At 33.2% G+C, this 19858-nt stretch overlaps 5 protein-coding genes across 8 annotated transcripts; all 5 read left to right on the top strand.

Moving 5' to 3' along the window:
• The first annotated feature begins 1090 nt into the window (after window positions 1-1090).
• On the top strand, window positions 1091-5231 carry LOC130999682 (polygalacturonase-like). Of its 4 annotated transcripts, none has more exons than XM_057925292.1 (5): window positions 1091-1626; window positions 2065-2354; window positions 2448-2676; window positions 3118-3378; window positions 5094-5231. In XM_057925292.1, the coding sequence occupies exons 1-4, from the start codon at window positions 1177-1179 to the stop codon at window positions 3337-3339; spliced, it is 1191 nt and encodes a 396-aa protein (XP_057781275.1). In that variant the 5' UTR covers window positions 1091-1176; the 3' UTR covers window positions 3340-3378; window positions 5094-5231. The 4 variants fall into 4 exon arrangements, with proteins under 4 accessions (XP_057781275.1, XP_057781277.1, XP_057781276.1 ...); XM_057925294.1 differs by lacking the exon at window positions 5094-5231 and adding an exon at window positions 3975-4089; XM_057925293.1 differs by lacking the exon at window positions 5094-5231 and adding an exon at window positions 3930-4067.
• Window positions 3882-6300, top strand: LOC130996988 (polygalacturonase-like). Its single transcript, XM_057922268.1, has 4 exons — window positions 3882-4310; window positions 5094-5383; window positions 5706-5931; window positions 6061-6300. The coding sequence occupies exons 1-4, from the start codon at window positions 3882-3884 to the stop codon at window positions 6298-6300; spliced, it is 1185 nt and encodes a 394-aa protein (XP_057778251.1).
• A 1102-nt stretch (window positions 6301-7402) lies between these two features.
• Window positions 7403-9442, top strand: LOC130999680 (pentatricopeptide repeat-containing protein At1g12300, mitochondrial-like). The gene has a single exon (XM_057925287.1). It carries the CDS (start codon window positions 7480-7482, stop codon window positions 9280-9282), a length of 1803 nt encoding a protein of 600 aa, XP_057781270.1. The 5' UTR covers window positions 7403-7479; the 3' UTR covers window positions 9283-9442.
• A 999-nt stretch (window positions 9443-10441) lies between these two features.
• Window positions 10442-13702, top strand: LOC130996987 (polygalacturonase-like). Its single transcript, XM_057922267.1, has 4 exons — window positions 10442-10876; window positions 11528-11817; window positions 12226-12451; window positions 13472-13702. Exons 1-4 carry the CDS (start codon window positions 10442-10444, stop codon window positions 13700-13702), a joined length of 1182 nt encoding a protein of 393 aa, XP_057778250.1.
• A 2532-nt stretch (window positions 13703-16234) lies between these two features.
• On the top strand, window positions 16235-19710 carry LOC130999679 (polygalacturonase). Its single transcript, XM_057925286.1, has 4 exons — window positions 16235-16704; window positions 18407-18696; window positions 18969-19197; window positions 19418-19710. Exons 1-4 carry the CDS (start codon window positions 16264-16266, stop codon window positions 19637-19639), a joined length of 1182 nt encoding a protein of 393 aa, XP_057781269.1. The 5' UTR covers window positions 16235-16263; the 3' UTR covers window positions 19640-19710.
• Window positions 19711-19858: the final 148 nt, after the last annotated feature.

The following is a 19858-nucleotide window of genomic DNA, read 5'->3' as shown; positions in this document are numbered from 1 at the left end:
TATTCTTTTTCAGCCATTTTCCCCTGAAAATTCAGGTAGAATTTGATTTTAAAGTAGTGGGACTCACATGCAAATTCCGTATTCCTGCAAGAAATTAAGTACTACTTAATTATATAATAATAAAATAATATAATTAGTCAATTATAAACGTGCTTTAACATGCATTTTGACGGCTGGTCAATATAACATGTAGTTCGGCCAAATTTCTAATGGGCCCACTAATTAAATTGGATAAGCAAACATTTATACATTAAAATAATAACACAAATTTTTTATTTGGAGCAAAATAAATACGGTTCAAAATTTTGTGGGGATGTGGGTTCACGTCATCATTCAAGAAACATGCCATATTTTATGCCAACAAATTTAGGCGTTTCTATTTTCCGCAAAGAAAATAACAATAATATTAATAAATTAAAGCATGAATTTAATTGATATAGTCCGACATTGCACGAACCTGCCAATCATTCACACCCTAAAATTCAACACTATATTGGTTCTCAAAAAAATAAATTCAACACTAAATCTGCCACCAATATTCCTCCTAACTTACTTCTACCAAATTGTCAAATTCTAAGCTAAAGTAAAATTCATCCAATATGTGTGTGCACTTTATGATGTACGCTCCGCGCTTATTTTATTTTATTTTATTTTATTTCATACATAAGAATATATATATATATATAAAAAGAAAAGTTCAAACTGTCCTTTGTAGAACGACCTAATGATGAAGTGAGTATTTTGTAGGTTAAATTTTTAAATTCAAATCCCACTAATGTTTTATAATTTCGTGTCTATTTCTTCTGCAAGCTATTGAACATGAACAGAAACTCATCCAAAATTCACCAAAAATATTGACGGTAGATTTTCACGATATTAAAAGAAAAATAAAAAGGAAAAAAAATAGATGAAATTGAAATTTGTGGCACAAATTAACTTAGTGGCTAAAAAGCTTCTCCGGTCTACACATTCCTACAACTCCACCCCCACCCCCACCCCCACCCCACCCCACCCCACCCCACCTTTTTGCATTCAAATTGCAAACTATAAATACCATCTTCATCTCAAACTTCCACAACTCCGCACGACCCAACACTTCCCCATCTCATCATGTTCTTTTAAAAAAGAATTCCACACACAACACACACTAAATCACCAAGAATCACTACAACTCACATGGCAAACCCTACAACCATTCTTTTCACATCACTTTTCCTCGCATCTCTCCACCAATCATCACAATCCATTCCAACCAATTCGACCACGTACGACGTCGTGGAATTAGGAGCGAATCCCAACGGTGAAATCGAATCCACAAATTCCATGTTGAGAGCATGGTCCTTAGCTTGTGCCTCCACAACTCCACCCACTATTTACGTGCCACGTGGCAGATTCCTCCTCAAGAGCCTTCACTTCAAGGGCCCGTGCAACAACACCGCCGTCACGCTCCGCATCGACGGCACCCTAGTGGCCCCGCCCGACTACGCCGCCACTGGCGGCGCTGCCTATTGGCTCCTCTTCGAAGGGGCCCACGGCGTCTCCATACGCGGCGGCGTCCTCGACGGTCGGGGCTCGGCCTTGTGGGCTTGCAAAATGAACGGCGAAAAATGTCCCGATGGCACCACGGTACGTGTCTCAAGATCTTATAAGTTGTTTATTAGAATTTGTAGAAATATGCCAATTTGTAATAGTGGGATCTTATAAGTTTTAAATTTTGTAGCTTAATTTTGTTATTCATAATTTTTTTAAAAAAATAGCATATTTTTATGTGAGAATTAACTGCCTCGTACGTATTGAGTTAATTTAGGCTAATTAGTGAGAAAGTGGAGAGCGGCAGTTAGTTCCGATATATTATGAATTAATTATTAGCTTTTCTTAATTATTTGAAAATCATAGTTGTTTTCTTTTTCTTTTTTCTTTTTTGTGAAATTGGAAACTCATGGTTTACTTACGTTTTAATGTGTGTACGTTTATAACATAAAAAAGTAGCAAATCTATACTTGATATACCATGCATATTTTTATATTATTGTTTTTTTCATTTACGAATTAGTTTGGGATGCAGACATTGGGAATTTCGAATTCGAAAAATGTGACAATCTCTGGATTGACGTCTCTAAATAGCCAAATGTTTCACATTGTGATCAATGGTTGCAAAAATGTAATGTTACAAGGAGTGACCATTTTGGCCTCTGAAAATAGCCCCAACACAGATGGAATTCATGTCCAATTGTCGACGGGAGTCACGATTTTGAACTCCAAAATCGGCACCGGCGACGACTGCATCTCGATAGGGCCGGGCGCCACCGGCTTGTGGATCGAGGGCGTCGGTTGTGGCCCCGGCCACGGCATTAGGTAACAAATTCTTAATTCAATTTACAAAATTAATCTATGTTCCAAAATTAATTTCCTATTGATTAATTTGTGGATATTAATTATGAAATGTAGCATTGGGAGCTTAGGTAAGGATTTTGAAGAGGAAGGGGTGGAAAATGTGACAGTGAAAAGGGTAACATTCACAAACACACAAAATGGAGTGAGGATAAAGGCATGGGGGAGACCAAGCAAAGGGTTTGCAAAGGATGTTTTGTTCCAACATGCCATTATGTCTAATGTCCAAAACCCTATAGTCATTGATCAAAATTATTGTCCAAGTAACAAAAATTGTCCTGGCCAGGTACTCTCTCTCTCTCTAGGTGTGTGTGTCATGTATTTATAAACTATATATATAATCTTATTTTAGGAATATATACATATGTCATCTTAGCTTTAGGAACAAAAAGGTTATATATATATAGCTTTTCAAATTCTAGATTTTGCTAAATATATATTACTCTCTTCATTCTATTTCAAGTGTCATATTTCTTTTCACCAGAATTATTTAGAAAGATGTTAATTAGATTATTATTTAGTATGATGTACAGTTGAAATAGGGCTAATTTCTTTCATAACATATATTATTCGATCTATAATTTACTAAATAAAAAACATATATTATTATTATTATTATTATTAACAAACTTACCATTACCAATAGTCTCATTATGGAATAATATTGCTACAAAGAGTTAAGTATTTTCGATCTTGTTTTTTAAATAAAACTAAATATTATTTACAGGTATCTGGGGTTAAAATCTCTAATGTGTCTTATCGAGACGTTCAAGGCACATCGGCAACAAAAGTGGCCGTGAAATTCGACTGCAGTGAGACCAGTCCATGCCATGCCATCAAATTGGAAAACGTTAATCTCAGTTACAAACATCAACCAGCACAAGCAATCTGCTCCAACGCCGCCGGCACCGTGGCCGGCGTCGTCGAGCCCTCCAGCTGCTTGTTTTGAGACAAGGAAATCAACAAAATCTTCACACATAAATAATAGGTAATTAAATATATATAGTGTTGTTGGGGTTCCGGTCCAATTTTTGACAGATTATTAGTACATGTTTATTTAGTTGCTTATAATAGTAGTACTGATATATATACACAATTCTATAATTAAATGTAATTTAATTAACACAAGAACTAGGTCTTCAAATTGAGGGAGTTACAATTTAAGTATATACGTTATAAACTCTAGGTTTGTATCATTGTATGATATGATCCAAAGATTTTTATATAACTGATCATATCCAATAATTATAATTTGAATGTCTACTAACATATATATCCAAACTTTCTTAATTTACCCTACTTTATTTCAGATTAAGATTCTTTCAATAATAAACTAGCCCAAATTCTCGTTACACACAAAATATTCACATTAATAAATTCAAACGCTAGCTCAAAAACACCCCATGCTCTATAAATTCAGCAACAGCACTCCATTTTGTAAAATATCAGAACCCTAATCAGATTTTTCCCCACCTCTCAAAACCCTAAATCATGCCCAAATTTCCTACATTTTTCCTAGCGCTGATCGCGACATTGCAGACGTGCAATGCGGCACTATATAACGTAGTCGATTTCGGTGCGAAGGCCGATGGCAAGACGGATTCGTCATCGGCCTTCCTCGGGGCTTGGGCGGCCGCGTGCGGCTCGAACGAGGAGCCGACCGTGTACGTTCCGCCGGGGACGTTCTTGGTGAACTCGATATCGTTTGACGGATCATGCAAGATGAGAATGCAGCTCAAAATATCTGGAGTCATTGTAGCTCCAAATGATTACAAATCTTTTCTCTCTAATCAAGCTTGGATAGAATTCAAATATGTGAGTGGTTTATCGATTGGTGGTGGCGTTATTGATGCTAGAGGGTCAAGTTATTGGGCATGTAAAAGAGGTCGAGATCAAGCGAATTGCCCCTTTGGAGCAAGGGTAAATTCGACATTTTACTCCTTTTTAGATACTATTTATTAATTAATTTTTCCTTTGCCTAGCTAGTTGAACAAATAATTTTAAATATCATGTGACGGTGAACTCGAACCTGCAATGACCTTTGACAATTTGTGACAAGAGAATAGTATTTAAAAAAAAAATTAGAAAATACGTGAGGCAATTAATTGGAGTTAGCTATGATGTTCTAATTGGTGGTTGTTTAATTGCTATTATTTGGGGATTTTACGGATTTGGATTAATGACTTGACTTGTAAGATATACTCTGTATTAGTAATCTAGCCATATTTTTCGGAGAATAATAACATAAGACTTGAATATAGCAATTTCTTAGGTTAAAGATAAATTTCACATATATGGACTATATATGTATTATTTTTAATTATTTATGTATTGTTATTCATGAAAATGGCTGCATATGATTCATGCCAGATCTGTATTTTTCGTTTAAAAAACAATATTTCGAAATATCTGTTTTTAACTTCTTCTTTTTTTTGAGACGCTGTGTTTTTAACTTTCTATCGGGGCTTCAATGAATAATTGTATTTAATTTTCATTTTAAGTACCGAATTAATTTTTATATAATTATTTGTTATGAATTTTTGAAAAATATACTACACATCAGCATCCATTCGATAATTTTCGAAAAGCATAAATTATTTATATTATGTGATTTTTACCATTAAATCGATTATTTCAATGTTTAAATATTATTATCAATGTTACTAATATATTTCTTGTATTTTTTTTTTGTGTGATATGCAGTCGTTCTCGTTCCAAAGTTGCAATGACGTGATAATTAGTGGTTTGAAATCGCGCAACAGCCACGCAGTGCACGTTTTTATTAACGGATGCAATAATATCACAATGCAAAATCTAACAATTGTCGCTCCGGGCGATAGCCCTAACACCGACGGAATCCACATCGGGAATTCGAATGTTGTTAGGGTCATCAATAGTGTCATCCACACCGGCGATGATTGTATCTCCATCGGCCCCGGCTCGAGGAATATGTCGATGGAGAACATCGTGTGTGGCCCCGGTCACGGCATAAGGTACGTACTATATAAATGATAGAGATAAAAATGTAACATTGCACATTTTTTAGACTAATTAAGATTATACATATTTAAGATTAGTTTGGTTTTGTACACGAAGTTTAACTTTCCAGAAAGCTAGCATGGCTACTTGAACTTCATTGGACTAAATAAAACATGGGATTTAGGTTAGAAATCATAGGATATATCAAGTTAGGGCAAAGTTATGCCAAATAAGACATGTCAAATTCGATTTCATCATACATGGGAAAAGTTGGTACATTTATATACAAACATCCCTTATAATGACCTAATATTATCTCTGTGAAAATCATTACAGCATTGGAAGCATGGGAGGCAATCCAAACGAAGACGGAGTCGAACACATCGTCGTTAACAATTCTAAATTTACAAACACGGACAACGGCGTTCGGATTAAAACATGGGCTAAACCGAGCAACGCCTACGCTAGAGATATTGTCTTCGAAAATTTGGTAATGGAAGATGTTGCAAACCCTATAATCATCGATCAAGAGTATTGCCCGGAGAAGAATTGTCCAAAAGGGGTATAAATTCGTGATTTCAATTAATCTTAACTATTTCATATATCTCAAGAATATAACATTCTTGACATAAATGATCATTGTTGAGGTTTTTTTTTTTTTTTTTTTTTTTTTTTTTTTTTTTTTTTTTAGAACTCCGGCGTGAAAGTGAGCGATGTTGTTTTCAACAACATCGGGGGCACGTCGCGGAGCCAAGAAGCGTTGGCGTTGATCTGCAGCTTGACGAAGCCATGTGAAGAGATCAAATTGCAGAATATAAATCTAAGTTATATGGATCAAATGAGGAAGAAGCAGCTTGCAACTTCAAGGTGTCAAAATGCACGAGTAATTAGGGATGGTGTTGTAATTCCAGATTGCAAGGAAGGATCATAATTTAGTTACTTGTAATTGTAGTTTTGATAATAATAGAATTTTATTCATTTTCGTCTCATGGGAAATATGTTTCAATAGTTTTACGTACTCAAAAAATATGCTTCAAGAAATAATTTTTTTTTAAAAGGTAAAGATTTATGTATCCGACCACGCAACTGATACTATAGTTTTATAGTTGTGGCTTTTTTGAAAATTGTTTTTATATTTTAGGCTACTAATATATATTAACACATAATATTATCACTCATTGAAGTGAAAATAAGGAAGAGAAAATGGTCAACTTCTCTTTTCTATAAATTGTAGAAAAAGAAATGAGGCATTTAAAAGCATAAATTTTTACTATCTCTCATTTTTTCATGATAAATTTATCCATCAAAGTAAACTCACCCTAAGTTGCTACTTTCTTATAAAGTGAAAGGGGTTATGGCCAAAAAAATACACGAACTTTGAAAAAAGTTGTATTTTTTTTACATGAACTTTCAAATAAGCCAAAAATACATGAATTTGTATTTCTGTTATAATTTTCACATGAGTTTGACTTTCGCCTAAATTAGAGCTTAGTTGGAAATAGAAAGTTCACCTTTGGTCTAACTTCTGATGTGACTATGAGTATTTTTATAAGCTCAAATGTCTTAAAAAGCAAAACTTAATATATTTGATCTAATTTCGACTATCAACTAAACTCTAATTTCGCCGAAAATGAAACTCAAGTGAAAATTGCAACAAAAATACAAATTCATGTATTTTTTTTTATTTAATTGAAAGTTCAAGTGAAAATTACAACTTTTTTCAAAGTTCGTGTATTTTTCTTTTTGCCATAACACCAAAATTAAATACTACATTTTTATAAAATTAAAACAAAGAAATTAAAATAATTACAGATGCACTACATTTGAAAGCATGTAAGAAATGGTTTAGTATGTTTACTATTTTAGTTAAAAGCATAAGATTATAATCCAACAAAAATATTCTTTTTTCTATTTTCTGGTAGCCCAAATAATTTGAGCCCAATCATTATTATTCAAGCCCAAAATTCTGAGCCTACGAAAGATCTCTCTCCCTAATAGAAAAAGTCGCCTAAATCCAAAATCCAAAATTGCAATTTCATCCCTTTTTTCAGATTCAATCACAACTCCTAACCAAAGGAGAGAAGAAAAGATTCAAACTCACCGATTAACGATGATGAGGAGAAGAACTGCTGTTTCTGCAATCGATCTCATTCATGGAAGTGGATTTCTCAATCGATGGTCGCATAAATCGGGTATTCTCTCTCCTACATTCTCTCTCTTCTCTTCCATGGCTTCTCAACCTACGCGGCCCAGAATCGATTTCAGCTGTGTTAAAGAATTAAATGATGCTATTGAATTGTTTCAAAAAATGAAGTGTATGCAGCTGGAGGCTCCTGTTCTCGCGTATAATAAACTTATGAGTATTAGTGTAAAGATTGAGCAGTACTCTTTTGCCCTTGATGTGTTCGATGAAATGCTTAGGATGGGTGTCCCTGTTAATGTTTACACAATGACTATTGCTGTGAACTGTTGTTGTCTCTTGAAAGATATAAAATCTGGCTTTGCTATAATGGGTATGTTTTTCAAGAGAGGCTACGAACCAAATGTCACGACATTCAACACTCTGATTAAAGGGCTGTTTTTAGATCATAGGGTGGTCGAGGCTGGAAAATTGTTCAATAAGATTTTGCGTTTCAGAATATGTGAGCCTAATGATGTTATGATTTTGGCGATGGTAGACGGGCTTTGTAAATCCGGAAATGTCCTTCCAGCGAGAGATTTAGTTCGTAGATTAGAAAGAAGTAGGTTGAGACCTAATGTCAAGGCTTATAATGCATTACTCGACGGGCTACGCAAATCTGGAATGGTGGATGATGCTTTCCAGCTCCTATCCAGGATGATCGAAAAGGGTATATCACCCAATGTTGTCACGTATAACTCGATGATTCAGGGGTTGTGCGACCTAGGGAGACTGGAGGAAGTTAAGGTTTTGGTGAATGATATGTCCAATTCTAATATTTCTCTCAATGTCGTAACTTTTAGTATATTGATTGATGCATACTGCAAGGAGAGAAAGATGAAAGAGGCTGAGGATTTGTTGGAAATTATGAAGCAACGTAACGTATGCCCTAATGTTGTCACTTATAATACGCTGATTGATGGGTATTGTTTGAGAGGGGAAATTGACAAAGCACGACAAGTACTTGATTCCATGGTTGACAAGGGACTTAAGCCTGATATTGTTAGCTACAACTGCTTATTAAATGGATATTGCAAAAAGGGGAGAATAGACGAAGCTTGGCTTCTTTTTCTCAAAGTTCCTTTGAAAGGTTTGGAGTATAATACATGTACTTATAATACCATGATTAATGGATTGTTTAGTAAGCGTAGATTTTCCGAGGGCTGGAAACTTTTCAAGGATATGGGAGCTCGACGAGTATGTCCCAACATGTATACTTATAATACATTGTTGGATGGGTTGTGCAAGAATGGGGAGACTGATGAAGCTCTTTCTTTTCTGCACATAATTGAAGGGAAAGGAGTTAATCCTGATAGAGTCACGTATGGGGCTGTCATTAATGGGTTATGCAAAAATGGGAAACTTGATGTTGCCAGAGATCTTTTCAACCGACTTCCTTCTAGAGGTGTTCAACCTAATGCTCGAATATACAATATGATCATCGGTGCACTTTGTCATGAAGGTTCTACGGAGGAGGCAAAATGTTTGCTTACAGAGATGCAGAGTCGTGGTTGTGCAGCTGACGACATGACATACAACATCATGACGCGAAGTTTCCTAAAGAAGAAAGAGCTTAGCAAGGCAATACCATACTTGGAGGAAATGCGCGAAAAGGGACTCTCGGCAGATGCTTCTACTCTTTCCATGCTCGTTGATCATATGCAAGGACAAACTAAAGATGATTTTCTTCTTAAATTGATGAAGGATGTTTTGCCAAAGGATATTGTATCGTAGTCCATCTTGTCTTCTGAAATGTAGCCAACTCATGTTCTGTGTCTTTTTATTTCTTTTTTCTTTTTTTAGTTTTATACTAATATCTTGTGTTTTAGTTTAAGTTTTTTTTGAGAGGATTAGTTTAAGTTTTCATTTGTTAAAGAAAATTGATTATATCCAATTGGGGCATATACTATTAGTATTATTATATTACAATAATTTTTTAAGCAGTCAATTTTAAAGCATTGACTTTTGGTAATAAATGTTAATTAGATTTGATTATATTACAACAATTTTATCTTTGTAATAAATATTATTAGAATAATGAACTTAATTTTGCGAACCGGTCGGACACTGGATAGAGGATTTGTATTGCGACTTTATGGGGGGAAATAAATCGTGTTGAAATTGCATTATCGTTTGATATTTGTGAATTTTAAAATAAACTATATAACCTTTAAATATTGTTTTCCATATAGACAAAATGCAAACAGGAATTAAAAAGATGAACATGTCAAATTTAATTTACCGGCAACTAAACAATGTTTATATCTCGATCCAATTTGTACAGTAGTAAATTAGTTTTAATTACCACAATAATTAAATTAACTAACCAAATCTTACTTGACAATCAATTATATCTATATATGCTTATATTTAAAAGTTTTTGTGTTTTGAATCGAACAAGATATTAGCTTATATATAGGCTTGTTTTCATTTTTTCGATGTCCCATATATATGGGGTAGTTTCTATAAAATGTACTAATGTTTTTTAAACTCGTTTACAAACATGCCCCTTATTTAACTATTTGATTGACTCTAATATTAATTCGTTGTAAAAAATTAAATATGTACATCTTAGGAAGATCGCTTATTAATTTTCTTATCATTGTATAAATTTCTATGAACCTTATTATTAGGATGAAATTTAATGAGTATATATCACTTGTAATATACAATTAACTTTCTATTTTCACACATGCTGGATTTCAAATCCAATTTGAAAAATAATATTAAGATGAGTAAACAAGATTTGAAAAGTAATATTAAGATTGAGTATACAATATAATAGATATAGTGAATTCTCAACATACCCTAACCATATAAATTCAGCAGCATCGCCCTGTTTTATGCACCAAACTCAAATTAATATTTTTCTCACTCCTTCAAAACCCTAATCATGCCTAAGTTAGCAACATTCACTAAGCCATTTTTTATTGTATTGATTGCAACATTATTGCATACATGCATTGCTAAATCATACAACGTTGTTGATTTCGGGGCGAAGGCCAATGGCAAGACGGACTCGTCACCGGCCTTCATGAAGGCGTGGGCGGCCGCCTGCAGCTCAAACGAGGATTCAACGGTGCTCGTGCCCTCGGGAACGTTCATGTCGAATTCGGTATCGTTCAACGGAACATGCAAGAAGGAAATGCGCCTCCAAATATTGGGAAATATTGTAGCTCCTAGTTATGAATCTTTAAGCGATCATCAAGTTTGGATAGGATTCTATTTTGTGAGTAGGTTATCAATTATTGGTGGCACTATTGATGCTAAGGGGTCAAGTTATTGGTCATGTAAAAGGAGCAAAAAGGATTGTCCCTATGGAGCAAGGGTAAGTTCGACATTTCACACCGTATATAGAAGATTCATTAATTCACTTTTTTTTAGAAGAAATAAATATTTTAAAAGATTATGTGATAGTGGACTCAAACCTGAAATATTTATTTGGCCTCAGACATTAATTTATACTTTTCTAAACTCTTCAATTAATGCAAATTTTTGTGAAATGTATATAAATTTTTGCCCTTTTCATAGAAAATATATATGGCCTCTTGAAATAAATTAATTAGAATTATGTGAATTCTCGAAAAAAAACATATTGTCAATTTGTATTTTTTTTCCTTCCATTTTCATTTCTTGTGTTTAATAATTATTTTAATTTTTACTAATTGTTAATTACTGCTGATAAGTAGTCCAATCAAGGTATATAATTATTCTATAGCATTATAATTTTAACTTTCAAGTCAAGAATTAACTGTTAGGGTTTATTATTCCACAATTAGATTATATATATTTTGCAATATATCTTCAAATTTTAATTAATAATAAATTTATGATGAATATTATTAACAAATAAATTTAGAAATGGATCCAGAAATGTAGGCACTAGTATATTAAATTAATCCATAAAAACACACTATTTTCAAAGTAATTATATATAAAATTTCACACATTCTTGAAATTATATATATTATGATTGCAGTCAATCGCTCTCCAAAGTTGTAAACATGTCCTCGTTAGCGGCTTGAAATCGTTCAATAGCGAAGGAGTCCACCTTCATCTCAATGGGTGCAACAATGTCACCATGCAAAATTTGACATTAACCGCTCCCGGCGATAGCCCTAACACCGACGGCATCCACATTGGCAATTCCGACCTAGTTAGAGTCCTCCACAGCACTATCGGCACCGGAGACGACTGCATATCCATCGGCCCGGGCTCCACCAACATGTGGGTGGACAATGTCGCCTATGGCCCGGGCCATGGCATTAGGTATGTTTGTACTAAAAGATTAAACATCGATCCATCATTGATAGTAAATTATTTTAATCCCGCGCAAATAGCACAATATTTAAAATTTATAATTTTCACATGATTGTTTTTTTTCCTGCAATTAAATTATAGCCTCTATAATTTTTTTAATTAATTAATTTTTTACTTGAAAAGGAATAGGGTAGGGAATTAATGTTGTAATTAATTGAAAAAAGAGTTAAAAAGTGGTATTACTATTGCAATATTTCTAAAAATCGTGTCAAATTTACAAATTAATTAAAGGATTGGGAAAGATCATACTACTAGCTAGAGCTAGAATCAGTTGATGCCATTTCTTCTTATTATGATATACTTCTTTTAATTTAGTTTCCTCTATTTTTGATCTTTTAATTTGGAAAATTATTACAGCATTGGAAGTATTGGTGGAACACCAAAAGAAGCTGGAGTTGAACATATTGTAGTAAACAATTCTGTCTTTACAGACACAGACAACGGTGTTCGGATTAAATCATGGGCAAAACCTAGCGATGCCTACGTTAAGGATATTAAATTCGAGAATTTGAGGATGCAAAATGTTGCAAATCCTATTATCATCGATCAAGAATATTGCCCTGCGCGGAATTGCTCGAAAGCGGTACATTCTTGATTTTTTTAATCTCGTTTTTCATTCTTGAAAAATATTTGGATTATTGGAGATATCACACGTAACGTCGTACGTTATTAGGGTTAGCAATCGGCAGAGTAATATAGTATAGAGTGGTTTAAATGAAGAGGTGGTTTCCCGTGAAACCGGTTTCACGGTGAAATCGATTTTTCGAATGACACTTTAAAATGGTGTCATGTATATATGTTGAAGTAGTGGTGTCATTGTGAAACCGGTTTCACATGAGTTTTTGTGATAAATGAATTAGGTATATATTAAATAAAAAAAAGAATCATTTTAAGCTTTTAGATTGTGAAGGTTTATAGCGGATTCATGATTTTGCTAAATAAATTTTTGATCCCAAGTTTGAATCACAGTATATAGGTGGCGAGAAAACTATTTTAATTTTTTTTTTCTCAGGATATTCATAATGTTTTCTAATGAATTCATAGTAAATATATTTTATATATTCAAAATGAGATTAAAGCAAGTGTTGGATTCAAAAGAGTACAAATTGACTTATTATACTCCTGAATCGAAACCAAAGATATAGAAACGATCACCTACCCACCGTAAATAAGCATAACGTGTTTATCACTAATGTGGCAATTTTAATTAGAGTAAGATATGTTAATTCTCTTTTCAAATTAAAATTGTCACAGCAGTGGTGGGTACATTATGCTTGCCCACGGTGAATAGGTGATGGGTTCTAACCAAATATACTACTTAATATCTTGGCAGCATTCCGAGTAACTCTCAACCTGGAGTTCCGCCTGAAGAAGCATGGGCCGCAGTAGCTACCGCCGATATTTGCACACAATTTAAAATTTGTGCCTCAAAATACACAAATTTTTGATTGTTCTGTTTTTTCACACAGTTGTCAATTTTCGACGAATTAATGCTATTGTGACTAGCGAAAGTGGCAAATTAATACTGTCATGACTAACTGAAATGGCGTAGACATCCAACATCGTCTGACAATCGTGTATCGGTGTATTTTTTTTTTTGCAGAGCTCAGGGGTGAAAATCAGCGATGTGAAATTCAACAACATAACGGGAACATCAAGCACCGTAGAAGCTCTAATATTGGATTGCAGTTTGACAAATCCATGTGAAAAAATCACATTGCAGAATATAAATCTGGTTTATGCAGACAAGATGAAGAAAGTGACGACCCCTGCAACCTCACGCTGTCAAAATGCACAAGTAATTAAGGCTGGTGTTGTTAACCCAAGTTGCTAGCTAGGAATCAACATTTTTTTATGAATAAGGCCATATTTTCGGTAAATTATAATGTAATACTACAAATAATATATATTTACCCAGGCTTCTATATTAATGAATGCATTGTTAAATTTCTTTTATCGACGATGCATCGCTAGGGGTTGACACAGAAATTAGTTTGGAGGGAGCTAAAAATGAGGGGGTGATATCTAAAAAAAATAAAAAGAAATTAAAAGAATATTTTATTTTTTGATAAATTGAAAAAGTGAATAAATATTTTTTTTAATTTAAATAAATTAAAAAATATTAATTGAGTTATTTTTTTTAACGAACCACATTAGTGCACAATTTTTAATCGAGTTACAACTCACACACGCTCTGTACTCACGCACATACCTTTTATTTAGAATTACAAGAGGTGTCTATTATATAATTAAAAAAGTTATTCGCACGCAGGCGGTTCCCTAACCCGCATAAAGATGGAAAAAATAATTGCACTTAAGCGGGACCACCCTCTACATCACATAAAGGTTGAAAAATAATCGCATTCAGGCGGGATCACTACTCACACATAAGTGGAAAAATTATACCATACGCAAATGAGATTGAACTCAAAATCTTTCACAAATGAAAGTTTTTAGATGTCTCAACTTGCTACTTGAACTAGATTTCATCGGCTATTCACGTCACATACTTGATAAATCAAATTCTCAACTTACTACTAATTAAAGGTAAAATATATTATTAATTGAGCTGCGCTTCATCGTGAAAACTATCATGGAGAAATAAAATAGGATTAGTGCTCAAACCACATATAACAACCTTCACGCCGCCGGTACATATGGTTGTACGTTTGACTTTGATTGCCTTAAAAAGTACTAATGATTAGTAATCGGCTATTATCCCGCCACATACTCCTGCGGGATTGCGCCACGTTTCACATGGCTTCATTAGCACATTACTAATTATGTACATGCATTCATTCACGTACCTAGCCTTGTTATTATAATTATTATTATTATTATTATTATTATTATTATTATTATTATTATTATTATTATTATTATTTAGAAAATTCATAACATGAACTGAATTTTTAAATGTTGAACTAATCATTGGTCAACGCACAATAACTTTTTTATATGCGTGTGAATTCAAAAGCATCCAAAGAGGTATAATTTAATTTATATTTTGTACAAACAATTTTTTAGACTTGTTCTTTTTCACATTGATGGTTTACTTTGCATGATTAAGTTGAATTAGTTGAGTTACAATTAGAGTTATCTAAATAAATATAGAGTAATGGATAACTCAACGATCGAACCAAATCATTTGGGTTTAGTTACCTCATAATCTTTCCGATTATCGATTATTAAATTTTCAAAAATTTCGGTATCAATTAATCTGATAACCAGTTCGGATTAACTGAATAACTGATTTTTATTTAATTTATAATTTAATATATTTTTTAATAATAATAATAATTATTATTACTATTATTATTATTATTATTATTATTATTATTATTATTATTATTATTATTTAGTTAAAATAAAATTATGTTGTATTAAAAAAATAAGAAAGAGTTTTGGTATAGTTGATAAGTAGTGTCTTGTACTTGTTGTAGACCCTGTTCGAATACTCAAAGTAGCAATTTTTGCGATTTTTTTAAAATGGATTTGGGCCATTACGTATTAAGAACGGTTAGTGGATTTGGGCCCAATTCGATTTCAATTAATTGAAATTTTTGGTTCAGATAATTGAACTCGAACGGATCGACGGACCTAACTATAATAGAGTTCGATGTGGATTGTAGTCCGATTAAAATTGAATAAAAACAAATATATTAGATAGATTAAGCTCGAACTCAAATAATTTAATTACAAATAAATAAAATTCAAATACAAAATATTCAATTCGATTCAATCCAATTACATATTATTTGACATCATTTAAAACTTAATATATATGTTGTTGACTCTACCTATAATTGAGCCATTGACCCAACTCCAACCATATACGTATGTTTTCAAGTATTTGCTGCCCTCAATTAATTATCTAAAGAATAAACTCAACAATCAATAAATCATAATTTTGTTGATCAATTCAAACTACAAACTCGGGCATATCTCCATGTGCAAGTCACAACAAAGTCTACACTTTTAAAATCAACTTCAAATTAAAAACTTATATTTATATAGTACTTCTTATATTCTTTATAAAGTTGACTATTATCCATTCCCAAAAAAATATTACCTCACATGACTCCTAAAACAAAAATTCCATCTCAATAACTTATCATCACATGGCGCCGTACATATCATAACATGAATACATGATCAAGTTTTGAATTAAGTAGGCCATGACGTTCCCAAATAAATTACCCTAAATTAAATAATTTTGATCGTTTATATACAAACAAGTACAACCATCGAATATTTATTATTCAAGAAATTAATCAAAACTCAAAGCGACAGTTGCAAAGATCATCAAATTCCCATATAAATACCACATCCAACCGTCTCAACCTCCATCAAAAAAATAGAAACATTCAAATATTATATCCTTAAAATTACAAAATGATTTCCCTAATTTCAATCATTTTATTCTCTCACTTCATTCTATCATCATGGTTGGGCAATGCACAAGGCGCCACGCTCACATTCAACGTGATCCGATTTGGCGCGAAGCCAGATGGGATCACCGACGCCACGCCGCCGTTCCTCAAGGCGTGGGCGGCGGCGTGCGCGGCCGCGACGGCGTCGACGATTTACGTGCCGAGGGGGCGGTACCTATTGAGGTCGGCGGAGTTTAGGGGGCCGTGCAAGAGCAAGATCAGAGTTCAAATTGATGGAACTCTTGTAGCTCCGGTTGACTACCGCGCACTCGGAAATTCCGACTACTGGATTCTGTTCATTCAGGTGAACTGGATCACCGTCGTCGGGGGGAATCTCGACGCGAAGGGCGCCGGATTATGGGCGTGCAAGGCCTCCGGCAAGAGTTGCCCCACCGGAGCAAGGGTAAATTTGTCAATTCAAACTATTTTGCATGTGTGTGCGTGTGTTTTTTTTTTTGCTATCAATGTGTCATTTTAGAAGGTGTTTGGCTCAGCTTATAAGACGCAGTTTATTATTAAGAGCTTATAAATTGAACTTATAAATTAGAGAAAAAAAATTGTGTTAGAGAGAGAAAACTGAAGAGTGATGAATTTAAAAGAATATATGATAGAAACAATAAATTATAATTAAATAATATTTATAAAATTATTGTTGCATATACGATTATAGAAAAATATGAAGTTGGAGTTATAGAACTTTTTTTTGAGGTGCTTATTTTTACAACTTAAGAATTTATTTTGCTGAACACTTTGGACAAATATTGTATTTTGTCACAACGTTTGACTTCTTTTCAATAATGCCACTTTTTTTTAAAGATAAATAAATAAATAGCAAATCGTTACATAATGTTTCAACTTTTTCTGAATGAGTTCATCAAGAGCCCTAATTAATCCTAGCACCGAAAAATCCACGTGAATTTTCACATCATATTTGGCATGCCAAATGGATTCTTCAATGCTGAAATTCAATCCTCGTGACATTTTAATGTTTTGAAATTCAATCCTCGTGAAATTTAATGCTGAAAAAAATTGTAATATTTCGTATAAATTTGCCAAAAATTGAAAGTGACATTATTGTTGAAAACATCGTATTAATTTTGTCACAATGTTTTGAATATTTTTCAATAATGCCACTTTTCGTTGAAAACTTAAATAACGTCGTTTCAACTATTTTTGAATAATTCCAAGAGCCTCAAATTCTAGCATCGAAAAATCTACGTATTTCACATCAAATACGGCGTACCACGTGAAAAACATCAAATTTATTAGTATATATATGGTGTTTTTCAATGGTATTTTATTATATATATCTACGTATTATTTGCCAAAAACGGTATTTTTTTTATTTAATTTGTGTAGTAGGAAGTCAAATAATGAAGAATTGATTTCTTTCAACTTTGAAATAAGTCAAGTACAATGAAGTAATTAAAGAATTCGGTAAGTGAGCTAACCTCACTGCCATAGTTCCCACCACTTGCTATCATTTTCAATCTTTCTTTAATTAATGTTATTTATATCACAAACAAGTAGTGCTTAAATACCATATGTACTCAAGGATTTATGAGTTAGTACGAAATTCTTTTTAGTTAGTTGGAATTTTTCTTGGTGAGGGTGTGTGAACTAATTTAAATTTAGGGATCATCAAAAACATTTATTGATGACATACCATACCATACCCCATCTTGCTCTTATTGTTATTAAACTTAAGCACATATTTTATTATATATAATCTACCCTGTGACAGAAAATTTCTCTGTCAATCTAAGTACTTTTTCAGTCTTTTTTCAACAGGACGTGGTTCTATATATAGAGAATGCTTTATACTTAGAAAATGTAGAATGACGAATAAATCAATAAATTCATGAACAGACCTATCTATTTAATATATCAAAAAACATACCCCCAACATGATTTGAACCCAGACGAAAATGTCATTTCATGCAGAACCTTGATTTATTCGAAAAAATTATTGACTTATTTAGAAGTATCAAATTCATTCTCTGATTTCTCTCTATATATAACATTCTCTATTGAACCTTTCTCATTATTAATATTAATAATTAAGACGACAGTCGACTAACCCTAGTTATGTTTCAAAATTGCAGTCAATCACATTTAATTGGGTTAACAACGCTGAGATTAAAGGGTTAACCTCGATTAATAGCCAATTAATGCACATTGTGATCAATAGTTGCAAGAATGTGAAAGTGAGCAATGTGAAGATCATAGCGCCGGATCTAAGCCCTAACACTGATGGGATTCATGTACAATCATCAACGGGAGTCACTATCACCAATGCCCTCATCAAAACCGGCGACGACTGTGTATCCATCGGGCCCGGGACTAGGAATCTGTGGATGGAAAAGATTAAATGTGGCCCCGGACACGGTGTCAGGTAACCTATAAACTCTCATTTTTGGGTCTTGCGCATTCTATTTAAACCTAGAATCGATAATAATTCATACTTTCTTCGTCTCGTGAGAGAGTATCACTTAGGAGATGACACGGGTTTTAACCTTTTTAAAAATATTTACCCTTCAAAATTAGATATTAGGTCATATTTAAAAGACATTGGGAAAATCTTGTTTGTTTGAATAAATGTTTTCATTTAATTTTTTTAATATCGTTTGCACACTATAATCTTTATTTTATTTATCATGTTGACAGCATTGGGAGTTTGGGCCGAGCTTTTGAAGAGGATGGTGTGGAAAACGTGACATTAATAAATTCAGCTTTCAGTGGTTCCGATAATGGGCTTCGAATAAAAACATGGGCCCGGCCCAGCAAGGGATTTGTCAGAAATATTAATTTTCGAAATATAGTTATGAAAAATGTTGAGAATCCCATCATTATAGACCAAAATTACTGCCCCAACAATGAAGGTTGTCCTAGCCAGGTAAATACTATAATTCTCAATGTGTTATTTTACTTCTTCTTCTTTTTAGATGAAAGTTATAAGCATTTAAAATTATTTAAATTAAGAAAATATCAATTTTATGAATTTTTTCTTAGACAATATCAATTTTATAATTTATTAAATGGTGGCGGGTACATTATTGAAAAATGCTCGATTTAAATTGATATTTAGATTAATTAATTTCTATTAATTTTGGCAGGGTTCGGGAATAAAAATTAGCCAAATCACATACCAAAATATACAAGGAACATCTGCAACAAAAGTAGCCATGACATTTGACTGCAGCCATACAAATCCATGCAGCAATATCAAATTAAATGACATTAAACTCACTTATTTGAAATCAACTAAAGCACAATCCTTCTGCAAAAACATCGCCGGAAGTTCCGGCGGCGTCATCATGCCGGAAAATTGCTTGTAGCCTGAAAAAGAAGAAGACGAAGACGACGACGACAATTTTATGGGATCGGAGCAATATATGAATTGCTTAAAATGTAGAGGTAGTTTAGAAATTCCAAAGAGTTTAATTTCTTTGTTGTGAGTTTTTCAACAAAAGTGATGAAGATCAACTCCAAAGTCGTGAGACACATTGTTGGATGTAACATATTTAAATTCACATTCAATAAATGGTGGAGTTTAT

The sequence above is a fragment of the Salvia miltiorrhiza genome, chromosome 8, assembly GCF_028751815.1.
Source record: "Salvia miltiorrhiza cultivar Shanhuang (shh) chromosome 8, IMPLAD_Smil_shh, whole genome shotgun sequence".
Taxonomy (NCBI): domain Eukaryota; kingdom Viridiplantae; phylum Streptophyta; class Magnoliopsida; order Lamiales; family Lamiaceae; genus Salvia; species Salvia miltiorrhiza.
Note: the sequence above shows the minus strand (reverse complement) of the source record. Positions and strands in the feature narration are given on the sequence as shown.